Source organism: Cygnus atratus, chromosome 3, assembly GCF_013377495.2.
Source record: "Cygnus atratus isolate AKBS03 ecotype Queensland, Australia chromosome 3, CAtr_DNAZoo_HiC_assembly, whole genome shotgun sequence".
NCBI classification, from domain to species: Eukaryota; Metazoa; Chordata; class Aves; order Anseriformes; family Anatidae; genus Cygnus; species Cygnus atratus.
The window spans coordinates 51,069,406-51,090,875 of record NC_066364.1 but is presented as its reverse complement, the minus strand read 5'-3'; the positions used below and the strand labels follow the sequence as shown (position 1 = coordinate 51,090,875).

Genomic DNA, 21,470 nt, shown 5'->3' with positions numbered 1-21,470 from the left:
TGATTACATTAAAATAAATATTAAAAAAAAGAAAGAAAGCACAGTCTTGTTTCAGTTTCAATCTCATTAGAAAGACAGCTATCGCTAAGCTATTGTATCTTGTGGAAAAAAAAAATGCAACTCAATTGACTTTAAAATGCAATCAATGAGAAATCACTCTTGACTTTTTTGATTGGGACTTAATTTGATTTGGAATGGTTTTGTGTCCTTGTAGACTATTAATTAGAAATAATAATAGTATTGTTCTTCTACAGAAATTTCAAACACATCTGCCTTTCTATAAAGCAGATGGTTGGTACAGCTCAATGCACTGCCAGTCACAGCAGAGGTCTCAGCTCGATTACTTCTGTTAGCTAGCAGGGGAAGGATCTGATGGAAAAATGGTAACCCTGAGCAGAGGAAGAAGTTGTCAATGGAGTGTATATTTTCCAAGCTGCAACTTGAGAGGCAGCCATAGGCAGGAGGAGCTGTCCTGTTATCACAACATTGCAGCCATCAAGGCTTGGGACACTGTAGGGAAATGTATAGGAATGACACCATCGTAGCAGCAAGAGCCTGCTCTCGAATCCCAAGTATTAAATTGGTGTCAAATAATCTGATCCACAATTTTATCCAAAGCATTATGTTCCCCTCTGAATAGACCTTCCTTGGCCAAAAGCAAACTCAATTGCATTATCTTCTGTTTCTTCAAGGGATAAGCCTAGCAGCTTCTGTTGTTGTGTAACATTTATATCCTTACAGAGGCTGCAATAACAAGAGAAGCTCCGTCTGCTGGGGCTGGCCCCTGCAGTAACCTTGGAAGTAACAGGATGCACAGTGTTGTGCAGAACAGGCTCTCTCTGATAGGAGACAATTGGGTGGTTCCCTATAATTTCTTTTCCTTTTTACCTTTACACTGCAGAGTAGATCTTAGATACTAGTCTGCAGAAGTGCTTTCCATTAATATTCTGCTGACAGACTTCATTTCAAAGCAAGTGTTTGTTATTTTCATAGATGGAAAGAAGCTGTTAGTGTTCTAAGAGATAAAAAGATATTTTTTTTTTCTTTCTTGCCTGGTACATCAAAGGGTACAAACATGTTCATAGTTCTGTGGCTGGTTTCTGCAGCGTATGCTGATAGAGCTGTGAGGGCTTAGGACAAGGAGTGTGAACGTGCACAGAGGGTTGGTTTCTTTTTAATCATCCTTGTTCTTCACACAGCAGTGTGAACAAAGCCTGACGTTGGGCTGCCTGGGAGCATGGGCAGGTTGGGCAGAAGCCCAAAAGCTTCCCCCTGGAAAAAAAAAGGCAGCTGGAGAGAAGAGAGCAGGGGGAGCAGTGGCCTTACATCAGGGAAACATTTTTCTGCCTAGGAGTTGTGTATTTGCATAAAAAAAAAAAATTTTTGCTCCTGGAGTCCCAGCAGATATGGCTCTCAGGCACTGAACTGTTCCTCTGACAAGGTGTAGTTAGAGAAACTTTCTTCTGCTGAGGCTAAGGTGGCATCTCTTCTGCGAGTAGTTTTATCTGTCAAGGACTCTGAACAAGCAACCTTCAGAGGCAAAAACTATACCTACAAATTCAAAGGAAAAGGAAGGAATAAACGTTAAGTATAAACATAACAACAATCCTTTGCAATAGAAGAGAGCAAGGTTCTCTTCATATATAAAACTTCAACTCCATGGTACCTTTGTACCTACTGTATGTCTATGCTTTATAAAACACGTTAGAAACTTCCCGTGCTGACCTAACACAACATAAAGACATCTCTGCAACATCATAGTCCATAGATAACTATTAAACAGATAACAATAAGTTGGAGTGAGGTGGTACCCTATCTCTTACCACACTTTCCGGAGTTTGATTCTGTTGTTAACAACAATGTGGCCCCTGCCACCATCCCACCTTCTTGGATTCTTAATTGTTATTAAGGGTACTCAGTCCCACAGACTACTAGATACATTAAATTTGATCATACGCAATACAATTAATACATTTACAAGACTAAAAGTTCCTGCCCCCTCAAGAAGAATTGCTCAGGGAAGTAATACAGGACATTGATTTTTAAGAAAATAAATATTTCTAATGAGAAATAAGGTAGGTAACAGCAAGAATTTTCATGGAGTCCTGAGAGAAGCATCTTCAAAGACTGAAGAATTAAGGGAACCTGTAGGTCAGACTCTGCTACCTGAAAGAAATTGATGAACTAATTCACATCTGGTACTAGTACAATTATCTTAGGTAACACTATAATATTGCTTTCTTCTTCTAGACTGTGATCTTGCATTTGAGAAAGCGGTGCCTGTTGCAGAGATGCCAGGAGGAGAATCCTTCACCTGGGTGGCTGTCAGCACGGGGGAAGAAGCACATCACAGCCATCCATCCCCAGTCCTGACAGCACCCTTGCATGGGGATGCAGCAGAGCTCAGCAGAATCAGAATCAACATTTGTTTGTGAACATATTGTACACTCCGGTGGGGGGAAAAGACTAGTGTCTCTTTTACTCTCTTTAAAGTGAAGTAATCGAGAAGCTCCTCCGTTCAGATACTACTGCAACCGGGAGGCTATGAGATGAAATACTTCAAAAATTAACTTCCAGGAGATGGACTTGAAGTATATAAAAGAGGATCCTTCTCTGAACTTAACCATCATAGCACATAATTCACTAAAGCTTTAGTGGTGAATTTATGATGTGGAAAAATTTATTTCCTATCACATCTTCTCATTAAAAAAAGAGAGAGAGAGAGAAAGGAAAATAGAAATATTTCCCACATAAACTTCAGTTGCTTCTGGTGAAATGGCAGGATGAAAAGAGTAATTAGGATTCAAGGTCAAAATGGAATTCTTTTTCCATCCCAGTCCTTCACACATCATTCTGCTAAATGAGAGAACTGTAGAGAGGAAGAATTAACTGATTTCTTTTAAGGTTAGTAATTGTAAATGCAAAATGAATATCGTTCTGCAGACATGGTGCCAGAGGACAACGCGAGCTAACGAAATAATGGTAGGCCTGATAAATAATTTATGCACCATATCAAAAGCTGAATGAGATAAAGAAATGGAGAACCCATTTGAAAATTTAGAAATTGCTCAAAGCCCTTCTTCCAGTGACTCCCAAGAGGCTGAGCACAGAGCACTAATAAACTCTGTGACCGTGTATAATTCATAAACTTTCCCTCTTTTTTTTTTTTTTTTTTTTTTTTTTGATTTTCAGTGCTTACAGTTAATATTTAACAAAGGAACAAAGGATGGAAAAACCCTGGTAGCAGTTGAGAGGAGGGCATAAGCCAGCTGATTCCTCTGCTTAGTCTATTCATAAAGGGCATCTGTTTTCATCCCAAACTACACATATATCCACCATTAAACTTAACACTTTGAAAATGGGAAAAGAAAAGAAAAACAAACAAGCAAACAAACAAACAAAAAACTGCTCATATCCTCATGCTTAGTTTTTATTTGTGTCTTTATGCCCGCTATTACAAACTGAGATCACAGTACAACAGAAGCTATGTTGAAATTATTTTTATTAATGATATTCTTTTACAGCTCCTGGTTAAAGTTCAGACTGGATTTGTAAATGATCCCTTCAATGGCCATAAAGCAAACTCAGAGCAAACCTGTGGATTCTGTCTGAAGGCAGTGGGATGTTTCTGAATGCATTACACAGAAACTTCCAACTCACTCAGCCATATTAGAAAGATATTAATAAATATTACTAAATTTCCCCACACACACAAATCTAGAAATTATTTTCAAATAAGATTTGCCTTGAAATGATTTCAACTGTCAAAGTAACAAGCCTGTGAAGTCATATTTGAAAAGACAGGGTGTCAAGGGGGGTATTTTTAACTCTTTACATGTCAACACTTTGTCATGTGATTTCATGCACAGCACGATTCAGTTGCACAACCAGACTTTTAAAATCTGTTGTGGATCTCAGCAGCTTGACGATTTGCCCCTTTAAGGATGCACAATGAAATAGTTTAAGCTGTTAAGATTTTTTCTCCTGGATTATCTTGGAGTTTTACTTTTTATTTTTGCAGTCTGTCTGGAAATAAGGGGCACTGCCCTGTGGCTTTCTGAGGGAAACCCTCTGCTTCCTACTTTGCATGCACAAGCAGGGTGCAGCACATTTCTCAACCATGTGACACATTTCAAGCTGCTGAAGGGCTGTGATGGCACCTACAGCCTTTGCTAGCACGTGTCAGAAGCAGACGGTCTGCAGACACCAGCAGACTACTACATGAGGAATATCCAAGCTGCTTCCCACCAAAGACAGAGAAACCACCCAGCACTGTCAGGGCACCTTTGGTGATTTATTGGCCTTGGTGGGTAGATGGGAAAGAAGGTGTTTGCTATCAGCAAACTACAGAAGCAGCTACAGGGCAGCTGCACTTTGGTGATGTGCTGCATTGGTGCACAGCCTGTCATCAGGCTGAGGAGAACAAAATCCATTCCTCAGATCTGCCCTGCCTGGGTCTGAGAGCCTGTTCAATGTTATTTGAATATTGTTTACTTCATTAATTTCCTCCTACCATCAATTGATGAATAAATTATTCATAAGTAAATTTATAAATTATTCTACCAACTCTATTGACGATTGAATAATATTGACCAAATAAATTATTCACTTTTTTCCCCCACCAATTGACAAATAAATTATTTGTATCTTTTCCTTCATTATTAGATCAAATCTTCCATCTGTTGAGATATTTGTAACGTCACTCCCTGATGTCTCCACTAGTAGTAAAACACTGTAGAACTTTTTTTTTTTTTTTTCCCATAGGAAGTTGAATTAGTTTAACTTTATTTCATACATGTAGTGCAGTTGTTTTGAATACAAGGTTATTTTGAATATAAATTGACATGTGGAGGTGTTTTTTTACATTTCAAAGCCAATTAAACAAAGCATTGACATATTTTGCAGTTAATTCTCAGCCAACAATACATTTCAATATATTTGAAATTGTGCAAATTATTTTACAGCTTTCTATATTTCTACAAAATAATCAGTGTTGAGGCTACCACCAGCCCATAATCCCAATAGGCATTATAATGTAAGTTCTGTAAATGAATTTCAGGGGCAAATGTAGCCAAACCAGCCAGATATCTTGAATAACGACCACTACAAACGTGAACTGCATAGGCCAGAGGTTATTTCAAATTCCTGGATAAATCACTAGAGCTTCACATCTAGCTAAATCCATTGATTCTCTCTCTTCTTTCACTGATTCATGACTAACTTACGTGGTATGCAAGTGATGATCCTTCACTGTGGCATCATTTTTAACATATATTACCATGAAAGCAAAATTTGTCTACATCCAAAAATATGGATAGTCCATGTGGTGTCAGTCACTGTGTTAGGTCAGGAAAAAATAAGGTTAACTTTAATAAACGAATATATCTCTAGGAATGTGATGCTAAATCATAATCACCCATAAAGGAAGGATTAGATTCTCTCTGTTCCATGGAGCTAAACTTAGTCTAGCAAGCCAATCAAGCTGCATTAGTGTGAAATCAGGATAAGAGAAGGACCATGAATAGTACACCAAAAATATTCAAGTCGCTCTAAAGAGATAGATAGAGAAGGCATCTCCTGCCAGCAGAGGAGCAGCCTGCCTATGATTTTTCAGGTGTGACTGTGGTGAGGATCAGAAGCACACACCTCTCTGCTGGCATCTTTCTTGCCTCAGAGACCTACCAGTAAAGGATGTACAAAGAGGTTTTGGTTGACTTTTTTGTTTGTTTTGTTTGTTAGTTTGTTTAATTTAAAACCATGGGAAAGGCTTATTTGCCAGGCTGGATACATGCAAGAGAGTGAACACAGCCCCGAGACAACAGTTAATTCTGCAGCTCATGCTGCCCAGTGGGAGGAAGATGAATGGGCTGTGCAAGGGAAACGGGACTGCTTAGCAAGCAGAGAGCTCATTTATAGAGAACTCTCTGGCACAGTGCAGTTCTGTAACACCTGGTTGCTACAGACATGAGCTGTCTCTCCTTTTCCCCTTTTTTTCCTCCCAGATGGGGGCTGTAAGCTGTCACTCAGGCCAATATAGCAGTGTATTATTGGCCTTTAAAACACATGCACAGCAGAAAATCACAGCTCTTTTATTTTCAGAGAAAACTGTTAATAGGTCTCCCTTTCTCATGAAGGTGTTATAACAAGTCCCTGGTTTAACTGGAATTGATATTTTCACTTAGATTTCATCATTAAAATAAGGAGCACTTCTTAGGGAGATGTTATAACTAGGACTTACAGAGGAATAAGCATCTAGACGTTATATTTTGAAAATTAACTGAGTTGTCTTTGGGGTCTAGTCTTTAAACTCCTGTTCTCCCTGTGCCTCCAATACAAAACCCATGGAATACCAAGAAATAGATATATACAGAAAGGCATTGAGAGAAAGGGGAAAGACAGAAAAAAAGATGCCTAGACAAATGTGTGGTCAGAAACACAGGCTGTAAGAATGATTTTGGCAACATTGTCCAGAATGAGTGTGAACAGAGCAAAGTTATATTTGCCAAGGCCAGAGGAAAGACCACTGCAGTATTTAAGATAAAATGGTGATAGGAATCCATGGAAAAAAAAATATATATATATGTGTGTATATATATATATATACATACATAAAATTATCCTTTATACAAGGTTTTGGAGAGTAGTCTGAGCTGAAGATGGCTCAGACTAAGGGTCTGAGTAAAAGATTGACGCTACTGATCCAGAATGTGTGCTCTATACTAATTAGTGTGGTGTTTTTTCATCAGTAGTGGAGCAGTCCAGGATATAAGTTTGGACAAGAGAAAAGAGATGAGCAAGTGATCTACCTAAGGATATGCAGGTGGGCCAGAGAGAGCTGACTGCTCCGCAGGATACACAGGGAAATCTGCAGCTGCCGAAGAAGCAGATCACAGAGTCACAAACACAAATCTTTCACTCCGAAGTCCTTAAAGAGCTGCCAGCTCTGATCAGTTTCTTTGTCCCTAAGGACAGTGTCCCAGGGGATGTCATCCACTAGGTTAACAGCTGCAAGTTTGCTCTACCAAAGTTCAGGGTCCTGACTTTGCTTTTTGCCAGGCTCGTATTCCTTGAGATGACAAACTCAACTAGGGCTTGGTTACTGCGGCCCATACTGCCTCCAGTTCAAACTTCTTTCATGAGTTTATATGTACTGGTGAGGACCAGGTCCAGTGTGCTTCTCCTCTGGCTGGTTTGTTTAAACCCTGGATCAGGAAGTTATCCTTGACACACTCCAGGAGTCTCCTGGATCACTTACAGCCTCCTGTGTAGCTTTCTCAGTGAGGAGACAGGGGATTGAAGTCCCCCATCAGGATGAGAGCCTGTGAGCTCAGTGCTTCTTGCAGCTGAAGAAGGAAGGCCTTGTCAACAGGCTCCCCTTGATCAGGTAGCTTTTGGTAGACCGTAACCATACCTTTATTCGTCTGGACCTTAACTTTCACACACAAGCTCCCAACCTGTCTGTGTCTGTTTCTCAGAGGCAGCTCTTCACAATATATCCCTTCCTTAACACAGAGGGCAACACCATGCCCCTCCTTCCCTGCCTATCTTTCTGAAAAACTTGTAGCCCTTAATTGCTGTGTTCCTTTTGTTTGATTTGTCCCATCATATTTCCATGACAGCGACTAGGTCATGGTTTTCTAGTTGCACAGTGGTTTCCAACTCCTCCTGCTTGTTTCCCATCTGTTGTGCATTGGTATAGGGGCAAAATAGCTGGGCTATAGGCTGTATCACCTTTTTGGAGGAGCCCTCCCTAATTCCTTTGGGACAATTCACAGGTATTTCCCTGTTGATTCCTAAAGTGCCAATGTTCCCTAGTTCTTCTCTGTCAATTTTTGGTTGCAGTTGTCATAATGCCAACTGGAAGAAATGAGGCTGGCATTCTCTTTTGAAAAGTGTGAAATTAGTATCTATTGTAAACTTTCCACAGTCAGAAATCCAATTCCACAGGTTTTCTATCACAGCATCATCAGCTCCAATATTCCTGAGAAATGAAGCAGACAAGAAAGGTGCTCATTTCAGAAGGAAAGAAGGGAAGTAGCTGGGGAAACACCATTAATATGAAGAAAAGGGCTAACCCTATCAGATTAATCTTGTGCTCTATGAAGAGCAATGCAGGGTAATATACACCAGGATGCTGGCAAGGAGACAGGCATATGTATTTTGGACTAATGAAGTCCTATTAAGATCTATGTGTTTGGAAGTGTTCCTGGAGCACTGTAGCTAAGCATGGATCATGGCAGCCTAGTCATCTTTCAGCAGAACACAGCCGCCTGCCTCGCTGGCTCAGAGGCAATAAGGCAGTTTTCCTATGCAGATGTGTCTGAGACCTCAAGGGCATCAAAGAGTCTGAGATTCCTAACTACTCTGACAGTCTGGCAGCAGATCTGTTTGGCACAGGGCAGCTTTGCAGTTGTTTCTCTCTTTCGATTACCACTTTGCTCAATGTCTTTCATTGAGACTGAAAAAAAAAAAAAAAAAAAAAAAGAGTTTGGACTGAGAAAGGAATTAAAGGAATGAGACAATAAGAAGAAAAAAAGAAAAGACAATGAAGAATGAAACTACAGATAGGTGAGCACTGGGGTATCTAGACTGAGATGACCTATGGACAGTGGACTAAATAACTAGCCTCTACTGTTCTCTGTAGGCTTCAGAGAACCCAGACATCCAGGCATACCACCTGAGCCAGCCATGATGGATTTCAGATATGAATCACAAATGTTTTCCTTCAGCACTGATAGTGTGCTAACTTCTGTGAAAGAATCGCGTGTCTGTTTACCTAATATCTGCATACAAATGCTGAGTTTGTGGATGGTCTCCCAGAGTAAAACAAACTTTCTAGAGAAAATATATTACACCTTTGTTACACAAAGAACTGGCTTCAAGGGCGACTTAAAGGCAGTTGTAAATGTCAAAACTCTATAATAGCAGATAGGAAAAGGCATTTTTAAGTTATTGTCACAGCAGTGGCATAAGATTATAGGAAATCTTTATGTTGGAGTTTATCTGCATCCACTACTATTTTCTGCCAGCTTTGCTGACATTTTCTTCGCCACTGTTTCACTGTTTCAGTCAATATGAGTTATGAGGAGAAAAGGACATGTTTAGAAGGCAGGGACATTTATGTGAATCTGTGAACTTGCTCCCTGTAGTGAAAGGGTTTCCATCTGCTCTTCCTTCAGGTCCTGAAATGTGTACTAACATTACTTCATCCCATTTAATTCAGTAGTATTTAAGAGAGAAAAAGAATGAAACGCTGTAATTACTCATCTGAAATTAAATTGTTTTTTGATATTGCAAGTATGAATTACTAAGGAAGATTTTTGAAAAACTGAAATTGAAATTCCCTTTCTACAGGCTCAGACCTTTGTCCTTCCCACAGAAGATTCGTATTTTCAAAGCTTTCTGTTTTTATTATCTATTTTGTGGTACAATGTTAAAAAAAAATAAAAATAAAAAATAAAATAATAATAATTGTCAGTTCTTAGGCTATTAGGAATGAAAAATCCTCTCTCTAATGAAATGTCATGTTCTGCTTTATCATGATCATTGCAACTCTTTAGTGCATTCCACATGATGCGTTAGTATTGTTGCAATTAAACTGTCTAAGCAAAGGGTACTGGGAAAAATACAGAGGGTGTGTATCTTTTCCTTGCCACTGGCCTAGACTGTTATAAGTGGTGACCTTGCACAAAGGGAAGGAGACCTAGAGGAGGCTAAAGAAAGAGCAGGTGCATGACTGGCTATTTCTGCCAGAGCATGCAGATCATGAGCTGATAAGCTGATGCACACAATTTGAAGGATAAATTTCATTCTTTCCCAAACGCTATGAGTTTTCTAACCTCATACAAAGACTAAGTGCTTGATTTGTATGAATTTTACTCACAGTGAAAAATGCAAGACGCTGTAGTTAACTTTCTAGAAACATAATGCAGAAGCAAGAGAAATGGAAATGTGCCAAGTGGTCAGTTCCGTGACTTGTTTTCTCAGTCACTGTTTAAATCCCACATAAACACAAAGATATTTTTGCAATGCATGAAGACAAATATTTGTTGGTCAACAGATGACCCCTGCTGGTGTGCCAAATAATAAAAATAATAATAATAATAAATTTTTAAAAATCCAAATGATTGATAAATTCAATTTTAAAAAATCTTATTTATTATTTCTTCAGCCTCCTTTGTGCATATGTGTCAGTGGTTTGTACTTCACTTTGATTAGCACATCACATCACTCCATCAAGACTGTCTCTCTTCAACCTGCTTATTCAAGGATTGCATGTTGCCTTCCTTTCTTACACCTCTCTCCATAGTCAACCATGCTTTATTCATTTATCAATAGCATCTTCTCATCTCTGCCCCGGGGGTCTAAAAATTTCCCTCTGATAATTTTCAAATAACTTTCTGATGGTTTTGCTGCCTCATTGTCTGTTTATTTGGAATAGGTTATTATAGCAACAACTGGTTTCAGTGCTTCTGGAAATTTGTTATCAAACTCAGACTTATATCAGTGGTGGCATCATTGTTGATACGGTTTTGTTTTGTTTTCCCATTTTCACCCATTTGTGTTAGCCAATGGACTAAACTTTTGACTTAACCACTGAACCTTTCAATACATTTAGTCAATGATGTTGTATAGTGGCATATGGGGGTATAATTCCTTCCCTCTCACAGAGGGAAGGCCATTTGTTTCACTGCCACCGTGTTTCTGTCTTGGTACTCTGGAAAATTCTTAACGTCCTAAGTGATTTTAATTTCGTTTGTTGAAATATCATGGGATTCCTGCTTCTTGAAATTACACTTAGGGCATATGTCTTCTTCAATCTAATTGGCACCCGTTGTAATGTGCCTTATGTCACTGTCTTTGCTTTCTTTCTTCTGGGTTGCCATTTCAGGTCTTTAGCACAGCCACCAGAGTGAATGATGCTGTTGCCTGATCTTGTCAGCCCCATATCCCATAAAATATTCCTTTTGCTTCCACATCCATCTAGCAAGTCTTTATAAAGCTTCTGATTATACTTATATTTTACATCTTTAATTTAAACTTAATTTGACTTTGACGTAACTTGAACCTAAAATTAACTTGTGGGAGAGTTCACCAAAAATTTGCTCTATTTGGCCAGCACTTGCAACATCTTCCTCTATCCACAATCATCGTCTCCTTAGGAACAGTCCATCTGTTTTTCAGTTGGTATTATTATCATAGTTCTACATGGTCTTCCTCTGTCTTCTCTTGGCAATTCATTCAATAAACACCTTCTTCTCACTTACATTCTCCCATTGGAAATGGGGCTGAGTGAGGCATACACATCAATACACTAAATTAAGCCTCTTTATTTAACTTTTCCATGCCAATCTAACAGGTTAGGTTAGTTATTCATCTGAAATTCGCAAATCATCTTGATCTTCTTCTTCTTTTTTTTTTTTTTTTCTGTTGAACACAGTTTCATTTCTAGAAATTACATGTTCTAAATTGTGAATTATGTTGTTCTTATGCATTGTGGATATCCAGGAAATGACTTTCTTTGTGTATTTTCATATTTAACTGGATTGTTCAAGATAGGTGTCTGTGATGTAAGCCCACTGGAGATTTGCACCAGTATACTGTCATCTCATTTGGTAGGAGGTTCCACATTCAGCATCCAGCTACTAGCAAACTTCTGCCTGCTGCTTCCCCAAGCCTCCTGCTGCTGTTCAGAAGCTGGTGTTTGAGTTCAGTCATGGTCCCTAACAGAGATCAAAATTCCAAAAATAAAATCCTTATTTGCTTAACTACTAAAATCTTGTCACTTTGGATTACATTTTATCTTGCCTTCCAGCTTCTTGTTAGGTTTAAAAGTGCACATTCCCTACAGTAAACTTTGTGCAGCTTATAATGTGTCCCAGAATTTTTGTTTCTTCCATTTTTAAGTGTTGCTGTGTTAGTCTCCAACAACATTTCTGCCTTAGGGACCTTCACTTTAACCACATTCTGATTGCATTAACTCTGTGGCTTCAATAGCACTGTTTCTTCAGTGCTCTTCTCTGTCACATGGAGCTGTCTCAGTACATCCAGTGCAAGATGTAGCCTTTTCTGAAGCTGAGATATTATTTTTCAATATTTTGTTTTATGAAAACAGCTAACATCTGAGAAAAGTATTATAGTGGACACAGCCTCTCTAGAATAAAGCTCCTTCTGTGGACTTTAAATTAAATGCTGAAAGTAATAACAAAAAATACTTAAGCAAATAAATAATGTTACATTTGCATTTCTAGCGAGTGTTCAATACTTGTTATTCTGCCAAAAATGTTTTCATATGTGGAAATACACTCAGGTACATAGAAACACAGAGCAAACAGAACATTTATTTCTTTATTTTTTCCCATTGAATTTTATTGCACACATGAATATGGAACGAATAAGACCATGTGGAACTTACTTCCTGAAACAGCTTATCTTCAGTTTTGTCTTTAATTGATTTCATTATGGTCTGATGACCTCCATAGCCTCAGGGAGACCTGCAAGGAGGAATTAACTATAGTCCAAGAGTGTGTGAAGGAGGACATGTGGAGAGCACTTTTGTTTCATGTAGAGGGCTGTTTCTGAGAGAGGAAGTTCAGAACCAATTGTTGTAACACAGACATTATACTTTCATTTAGAGAGAGTAGCATTGAAGGATTTAAAACTGGAAGCCTATGAGAATTTGGTATCCTCATCATGATCATCATGTCTTTCTCCTTCCCCTTCTTTAATTAAATAAATTAGAAGAGTAATTAGCTGTAGCATATTAGCAGTGATAAAGTATCTGTGCATTTTTCTTAATTATTAATGTTCAGCTGTTTTTCTCTGCCTTGTTCAATGTCTAGCATTCCTCCTCCATACAGCATTTTTATGTCTTTTGTTCGATGTTAAGAAAAAGTATACTAAAAAAAAGAAATGCTTATCACATAGTTAAGGCACTAGATAGGAATGCAGGCACTTCACACTGAATCCCACTATTGCTACAGGTTTTCTCTGTGACCTTGAACAAATCACTTAATCTGTCTCAACCTTTGTTTCTCATTTATTTTTAAAAGGATTATAATACTCCTGTCTTTCTATTTACATTGCAAACTCCTTTTAGTCTGTTTTATATGATTCTTGTTGCAAAAAGAATCTTATTTGAAAGTTCTTATTATAGAGTTGCTTTTATCTATGTGGAAAACAATATGTTCTGTATGATAGGTTATACGTAGCTATGACTTGACTATTTAAGGAGTTACTGTTATTATTAGCTCAGCAGAAGTGTATTACAGACTCAGCTGGACTCAGAGCTCCAATGTTGCATGCAACAGATGATGGGTTAGAGTTTCAAAGGCTTTGTCTGTACCAATAAATTAAATGTGCTTCGGTCTGACTATACTACTGCCCTGAAGAATATCCATATGGAGTGACCTGCATCCCTACTATTCAGTTCACCTACACCTAGCACTGAGGCAGACAGGCTGCATGCATGCCGGTTATTGGGAGTGAATGGTCTCTGGCTTGTGCTAGCTGCCAAACCGTATCCTAGAATCCTGTGAGAGCTTCCTGGGCCAAAAATATAACAGTATGGTCAGGACAAATAAATATTTGCAAGCTTTTTTTAACAACAGCCAGTCACACCTTGTACTCTTACTACCTTTTGTGCTTCTGCATATAGTCATATACTTCTAATAATCTGTCCCTGTCTTGCCTGATGCAATCCCAAGGGTGGGAAAAAAATAAAATAAAATAAAGTGAATCGCAAAGGGAGGTTTAGTCACAAAACTTAAGAGGCTTGACATCAAAAAATCATTTAAAATAAGTTGTGAAAATTCAGAAGGAAAAAAAAAAAAAACAGCTGTTTTTGTTGAAACTGATCCACAACACATGAACACATGAAACATTCCCTGGTCTAGGGAGTGACAAATGAATGAGTGGTTTATGTTTATGTTTTTTTATATCAAGAGAATTAATTTGGTGAATAAAACATTCATCTGGCAGGTAGGAGATATGAGCCAGTGAGGGGACTTGTAACTTAAGTCTCCTGTACACTTATAAGAAAGTCCAAGACTGGAACAGAGTGAAGAACAACATCGTCTTTAGCTGTGCTCTGAAAGGAAGGACTGCTCTTTCTCTTCAGTTCTCAGTAACAAAGTATTTAGGCATCCAGTCTAATGAGTCTGCTAAACAGGTTTACAGTCCCAAGCACCAACTTAATTTCAAGCGAAGAGTCATGGGATATTCCTTTTGCCAATTTGGGCCAGCTGTCCTGGGTATTTTCCCTCACGGGTCCTGCTGTATCCCCAGTCTCCTTGCTGGCATGGCAGCAAGAGAAGTAGGAAAGTCCTTGGCTCTGTGCAAGTACTGCTCTGCAACAGCTAACACGTTTATGTTTTTTGGATTTTCATCACAAATCCAAAATATAGCACTCTATGAGCTAGTATGGAAGGAAGAAAAAAAAAAATCTTTGTCTCAACAAAATCAGGACAGTGGGCTTTCAGTAATCTTTGGCACACATCAGAAAAGGAAATTTAAGTCCATGCTTAGTTGTTCCTATAAGCTGGGAATGAGTAAGGACATTCTCAGATCAGAGACAACAGCTTGCATCCCACCAGGTCCTAAGGTGACAGCCAAGGCTGGTGTCAGGCAGATGTAGTGCTTAGGGGGTTCTCCAGCCAAAGCTGACATGCAAGGAGAGCTGACAGGATACGTCACACACTGTCGCACTGCTGTTGAAAAAATGTCCATGTGCCCAGCCTAGCTACATGCTTCTCAGGTCTGCCACCATGAACTTGCTGGCACAGATCAGGAAATGTAGTGGTTTAGATTTCTGTACAGTTAACATTCTAATAATATAATAGAGACACAGTAAACCTGCCCCACGCACTCTGTGCACAGGATCTTCAAGCCCAGTTCTTGATGCTATTACAATATAAACCTCTTACACAGCCAAGCCCTAAGCTGTGACTATTAGAGAGCCCTAGTGATGGTGGTTGTAGCTGAAACATTATTTACAGAATTATCTCCCTTGTCCAGATGCACTGCCTGGTGTTACTATGTGGGACAGAGAAACAGTAGCAAACAAAAAAAAAGTTTTAACTACTCATTTTGCAGTTTTGAAACATTTTTACAAATGTGGCTTAATTACTTGCAACAACTGATCAAAGGCCTGTTACGAAACATCACCCTGCATATTGTTTTCTGATGAGAGCTTTATATGTTCTTTTCTCTGCAGACTGAAGAAGTCCTGAAGATTGATGGAGGGCCATGCTATTCAAACAGCAGGCGTTGCTGAGACAGAAGCTCTTTGTGCTAGGCAGCCTTGCTATTGGAAGTCTCCTATATCTAGTTGCCAGAGTTGGGAGCTTGGATAGGTGAGTCGTTCAGTAGCTGCTCTCTTAATTGTAAATGTGCTCAGATTGTCTGAGCTTTTGTTTAAAAGGTCTGTTTTTTTTCCTTTTCCTTCCTTCCTTCCTTCCTTCCTTCCTTCCTTCCTACTCATATATAGAAAGACTGTCTATCCTAATACTGATTTTCATTGTTCTTTCCTTCCCTTTGGAGAACAGAGTAGAAAAATAAAGTTGCAGGTCATCCCTGTCAAAGTATTTCTGTCTGCCCATTTGTATTCTAAGCACATTGACACTTGTTTTCAGAGAAGAAATAACAACATCCAGTAAAAATGCCATTACGGTAGTTCATTTTTGTCTGCATGCATCTGTGTGTTGACCTCTACTTTCAGCAAAGCAGTTATGATGTATTTATATACCATCTTTACTAAATTTACGAGCTAGCAATTAATGTGCTACAGTGGTAGTTAAAATTAAGTATGAGCCTGCAGAGTAGCTCGTCAAGTTTTGAATATTATTTCACTTGAAAGATTGCTGCAGGGTTTGAGAATTTTAACTGTATTAATTAGCCAGTATTTTCTAGAGTTGAAAGTGCTAAATAAGTAAATTGTCTCTGCAAGTGATTTCCTGGAGAGCAATATAAAGTCCAGAAGAGGTAATCAAAGAGTATTTGGCACTTTTGACCAGGCCAATTTTTGGCTCGTTATTGACAGTGTAACAGTGGTGTTACCTACACCGACCATGCTGGTTCTGCCACCTTCACAATGGCCTGGGACTACTCTTGTAGGTGCTGCACAAATACAGTATAGAAAAAGCTGTTTTGAAGAAATGAATGAAACAAGACTTCAAGATTGCCAGAAGTTGGTAGACAGTTTGTGTCTTATTAGTGATCTTCTTTTAAAAAATGGAAAATATTAGTTGAGTTCAAACATGTGACACAACACTGAATAAACAATGCATGGAAAATTATTTGAAAATAGATATACCTAACATCAACTGAGTTCCATCTAAGGTCAATGCCTGCCTTCTTCATCTGCTTAACCCCACTTCAGAAGAAGAGGGAGACCATGTTCTCAGCTAGGACTAACTATATTGCAAATTAAGCTCCAGGATTTATCTTTCTTCCCCTGGTGGTCAAAGCATCTCTGATGCTCCAGAGGTGAAAACTTCACTGAGATTACGGTGATTCCAGAAATGGAGGCAGAGGTCCTTATTGGTCCCTGAAACAGTATATTTTATGCTGGAAGGCATGAAATCTAATTAACCTTATGCTATTGTCTACGCTTGCACATCTACAGGATTTACTGATGACCATAAAATTAACTCACCATAGTATTTGACTCATCGACCTCCTGTGGCAGTGAATTCCGCAGGTTTCTTATATAATGTTGCCAATGGCAATAAAAATCAGTTTCATTTTCTTGCATTACCCAATGTGGAAAATACCACACTGTGAAAACAAAGCCCTTTATTTGCACTTGTTATGAAAAAGAGAGAAAAGAATCACTAGAAAACATGAGACAAGGATTAATTAACTGGAAATGTTCCACCTCTGCACTAGGGCCCAGTCCAAACTTGAACAAGAGAACTGGGGATTGCTTATTTAACAGCCTCAAGAATTATTTGAGTTTTCTTGAGTCCCCCGTCCTTCAGATCCTGAGTGCATGGAGCTACTTCACTTGTAGAAATTCAAACAATTTTTTCCCCTGGAAGTTTTGAGAAAATCTGGATCAATCTTCACGTTGCTTGATTCTCTAACTGGCAGCATGAGGAGCCTCCACACTCAACTTCGATGCTCCAAATTGCTTATGCTGGAACCAGTCTCCTAATCTTCTGCCACTGTGAAATTTGTATTGGGAGCAAATTAGCCACTGTTTTGGATCAGGAGAGACAGTGAAGGCAGCAACACTACTTGTTAAGATTGCCCAGACTTATTTTAGCTGTTTTGATATCGTTGTGGTTTAAACCAGACCGCAGCTAAGCACCACAGTGAGTAGTTCACTCACCCTCCCCCCTCCCTCTCTGGGATGGGGGAGAGAATCAGAAAAATTAAGCCTGTGGGTTGAGATAAAGACACTTTATTGGGACAGAAAATAAATGAAAATAATAATAATAATGATAATAGTACTAATAATAATAATGTGTACACATAAGTGATGCACAATACAATTGCTCACCACCCACTGACTGATGCCCAGCCTATCCCAGAGCAGCCGGTACCCCCACCCCGGCCAGCCCCCCCATATTTATTGTTCAGTATGATGCCGTATGGTATGGAATACCTCTTTGGCCAGTTGGGGTCAGCTGTTCTGGGTCTGTTCCCTTCCAGCTCCTGCTGCACCCCCAGCCTGCCCGCTGGCAGGACAGATCGAGAAGCTGAAAAGTCCTTGGCTTGGTGTAAGCACTGCTCTGCAACAATTAAAACACCAGCATGTTATCAACATTGTTCTCATCCTAAATCCAAAACATAGCACCCTACTAGCCACTAGGAGGAAAATTAACTGTATCCTAGCCAAAAGACAGGACAGACATTTATCAAAAATATAGTTTTCTGAGATTATCTATGCCGGATTTTCTCAAGAAGAATATTTATGAAGTTTTACCATAGCTGTTTGAGAAACTGACTGTTTTGGGAGAGCAGCTTCAATGATACAATAAAGGTCACATATTCTTTCTTCACAAACAACTCTGTTATTTTAATGGGAAAAAAATAGAGAAGCAAAAATATTAGTATGGTAAACAATTGTATCTCAGAGTTCAACTACCCACAGCTGATGCCTGTTTAATCCCTCAATAGCCATGGTCTTTTAAAGAATATTCTTATTGTTTAGAGAGAGAAGAAGAAAGGGGAAAGAGTGAAAATACTGAAATGTAAAGTGTTGAGGAAGGACTCTTAACAACATCCAATCTTTCCCTTAGGCTACAGGATATCTAAGTATTTATTTACTTTAAAGGAAGCCACCCTGTTTGACAAGCTGTTGTGTTATGCTGAAGGCAGTGCTAACTGTCTTTTTGAGGGAGAGATAAAATTAGTTGAGATGGGTCTGGAACTGCTGTTGTGGAATCCTTTTTGCTTGAAAACAAATAACAACTACACAGAAGGAGAGGGAATAGAAGAACAGAGATAGCAATTGCAGCTTCTGTTTCTTATGTTTTTAATTGCCACCGTGTTGCAGCAGAAAGACTCTTACCAGCCACACCACAGTCTGACCAAATAATATCACAGTCAAGTTAAGATGTTGCTTTCAGGCAGGTTTGCATCCGTGTTGCAACAGTTTTTGTGACCAAGTCAGGCTCTTACTCAGTAGATGGCAGAGAGCAAATGAAGAGAACAGAAACTTAAGAAAAGAAATAACAGGAACTCACTTCTCATCACACTTTGTCATTAGTCTGCAGGACTTATCTAAAGCTCATGTGAACCCAGCAATTTCATCTGGGTTATTTCCTCAGCTCTGCCTGAACGGGGCATATCTCTCAGCATCTGGATAGCCAAGGAAGCAGCTATTGGGTCATGCAGAGGGATCAAACTTACTTTGTCCCAGCTATCAATTGTCCTAGCATCAGTGTCAAACAGGAGACCCCAACAAGCAGTGATGGATGGAAAAGCCACAAAGAAATAAATAATTCTGTCCTGAAAGCAATGTTTGAATAATATACAGTAAATGAGTGAGGGGCCACATGCTGAGGAACCAGAATAAATACTAAATACCTAAACAGCTATTAATGAGCATTACCCATCTGGTATACTGGCTGAGGCAGGGGTCCTGTGAAAAATAATAGCATGTGGTCATGTAATTTAAAAAACGTATCATAATATACTTGCACAGCGAGCTCATATTAGAATTGCCTAGGCAACCTTTGTTCTTAGATATCTTTAATTTTAGAGAGCATGGCTCTGCAAAATTATTAATGTTATTTTTTTTCTGTAGGACCTTGGAAGTTCTGCCTATGTACTGATTTCATCTTCAGTGTAACATTGGCTTGTATAAAGAACAAAGCACTGATTTGGGAGTGGAAATGAGGGATTTTTCAAGGTCCTGTAGGAGCAAAATTTTAATATTTTTCTTATCGACTCATTTCTTACATTCATTGACATCAAATACAAGAAGGAAGCAGTAGAAAAGTAGAAATTACATGAAATAATTGCAGGTGAATGTAAAAGAATAGCACAAACAAACAGGGGAAACAGAAGAAACACTAAAGCACAAAAGGTTGGTTCAGAGAGAGGATGCACAAATGATGATAAGAAAATCATAGGTATAATGATGCAATAAATGTATTTTTGAAAATTTCTCGTCTTGTTTTTTTCTGTTCTTCACCAACCATGCCTGATTCAAAACCTTGGTCTCTATGATTCTGTCCCAGGAAAAACAATGGATATCTTCTAAACAGGAGGGAAAATATTGAGAGTTGATGCCTAGAGAGCTGTTTTTAATTTCTTTTTCCCCTCTTCACTAAAAAGGCTAACTCTGGATCAGTAGCTAATAATGCAATGAGAAATAGAGGAAAGAATTCAGGCTAGAATAGGACTAGTGGTGGAAAGACAGTACTTAGATGAACTGGATTTTTGGATCAAAATGACCAAATAAAATTCATATTAGAATGTTTTAAGAACTGCTGAAGCAATCTCAAATTAATCAGTAATGTGGGAGGTGAGGTAAGGTTCAAGAAGCTCCAAGAAGAGTAATCACAGTGCCTATGCTTGAAAAGAGCAGAAGGGTGGAGGAATGGGTTATTCAGACAGATCATAGCAAAATACCAGAATAAATAATCAAACCATTTGCACTAATGCTAATCTCTGGCAGAATGAAAGAAAAGTTGAAAAACACCACATTGCAAAAGATTTCTATGAACTGTACCAAAATCTTGTCTTAAAAGCTGGCCTCTGTTTACAAATACATCTTCTGTTGATTACAGACTGCAGCCCCTTTGCCCCATCGATGGTCAGTTTGGACCCCGTGGCCAGGAAGAAATTGCACTGCGAGCTCTGCAGTTCAAGCGAGGGCTACTCCACGAGTTCCGAAAGGGCAATGCCACAAAGGAGCAAATACGACTGCACAATCTGGTTCAGCAGCTTCCCAAGGCCATCATCATTGGGGTGCGGAAAGGAGGCACCCGTGCGCTGCTAGAGATGCTGAACCTTCACCCCGCAGTGGTCAAAGCTTCTCAAGAGATTCACTTCTTTGACAATGATGAGAACTATGCCAAGGGGATTGAGTGGTACCGGAAAAAAATGCCTTTTTCTTACCCTCATCAAATAACAATTGAGAAAAGCCCTGCATATTTTATCACTGAGGAGGTACCTGAGAGGATTTACAAAATGAACTCGTCTATCAAGTTATTGATCATTGTCAGGGAACCCACCACAAGAGCTATTTCTGATTATACTCAGGTGCTGGAAGGCAAGGAAAGAAAGAACAAAACCTACTACAAATTTGAGAAGCTGGCAATTGATCCTAATACCTGCGAAGTGAACACTAAGTATAAGGCAGTGAGAACCAGCATCTACACAAAACATCTGGAGAGGTGGTTAAAATACTTCCCAATTGAGCAATTTCATATCGTAGATGGAGACAGGCTCATCACAGAACCACTACCAGAACTCCAGCTGGTCGAGAAGTTCCTAAATCTTCCTCCAAGGATAAGTCAGTACAATCTATACTTCAATGCCACCAGAGGGTTTTATTGTTTGCGATTTAATATTGTATTTAACAAGTGCCTGGCAGGTAGCAAGGGACGCATTCATCCAGAGGTGGATACCTCTGTCATTACCAAATTGCGCAAGTTCTTTCATCCTTTTAATCAAAAATTTTACCAGATCACTGGGAGGACATTTAACTGGCCCTAACCTAAACTTCATACAAAACTTTCTGTTGCACCTGAGACATGCAGTAATGTCTCTGCTAAAATATGCACTTTTCATAGACACGGCTATCAAAGTGACTACTTTTCATGCATACATGTACATACGCAGTGTGTGACCAAATATACAGTGGGATAAATTTTTTCTACAGAGTAGTAACTAACATAAATTTACCATCAACATATTTGTGTCTTTTAAGATATACTAATAAAGGAAAAGGAGGTATTTAGGGAAACAAAGTCAGACACCATTAAAAGGGTCAGTGTTCCTCTTGCTTGGTG

The 21,470-nt window shown here is 39.0% G+C and overlaps 1 protein-coding gene across 1 annotated transcript in view; it reads left to right on the top strand.

The window, feature by feature from the left end:
• The window catches only part of HS3ST5 (heparan sulfate-glucosamine 3-sulfotransferase 5), a 97,784-nt gene extending 76,610 nt beyond the window's left edge, over nucleotides 1-21,174 (top strand). The window contains exons 2-3 of the mRNA XM_035538781.1: nucleotides 15,215-15,353; nucleotides 20,244-21,174. Coding sequence (XP_035394674.1) covers nucleotides 15,247-15,353; nucleotides 20,244-21,174 — 1,038 coding nt within the window. The 5' untranslated portion in view covers nucleotides 15,215-15,246. The remainder of the gene's footprint in view (nucleotides 1-15,214; nucleotides 15,354-20,243) is intronic.
• Nucleotides 21,175-21,470: the final 296 nt, after the last annotated feature.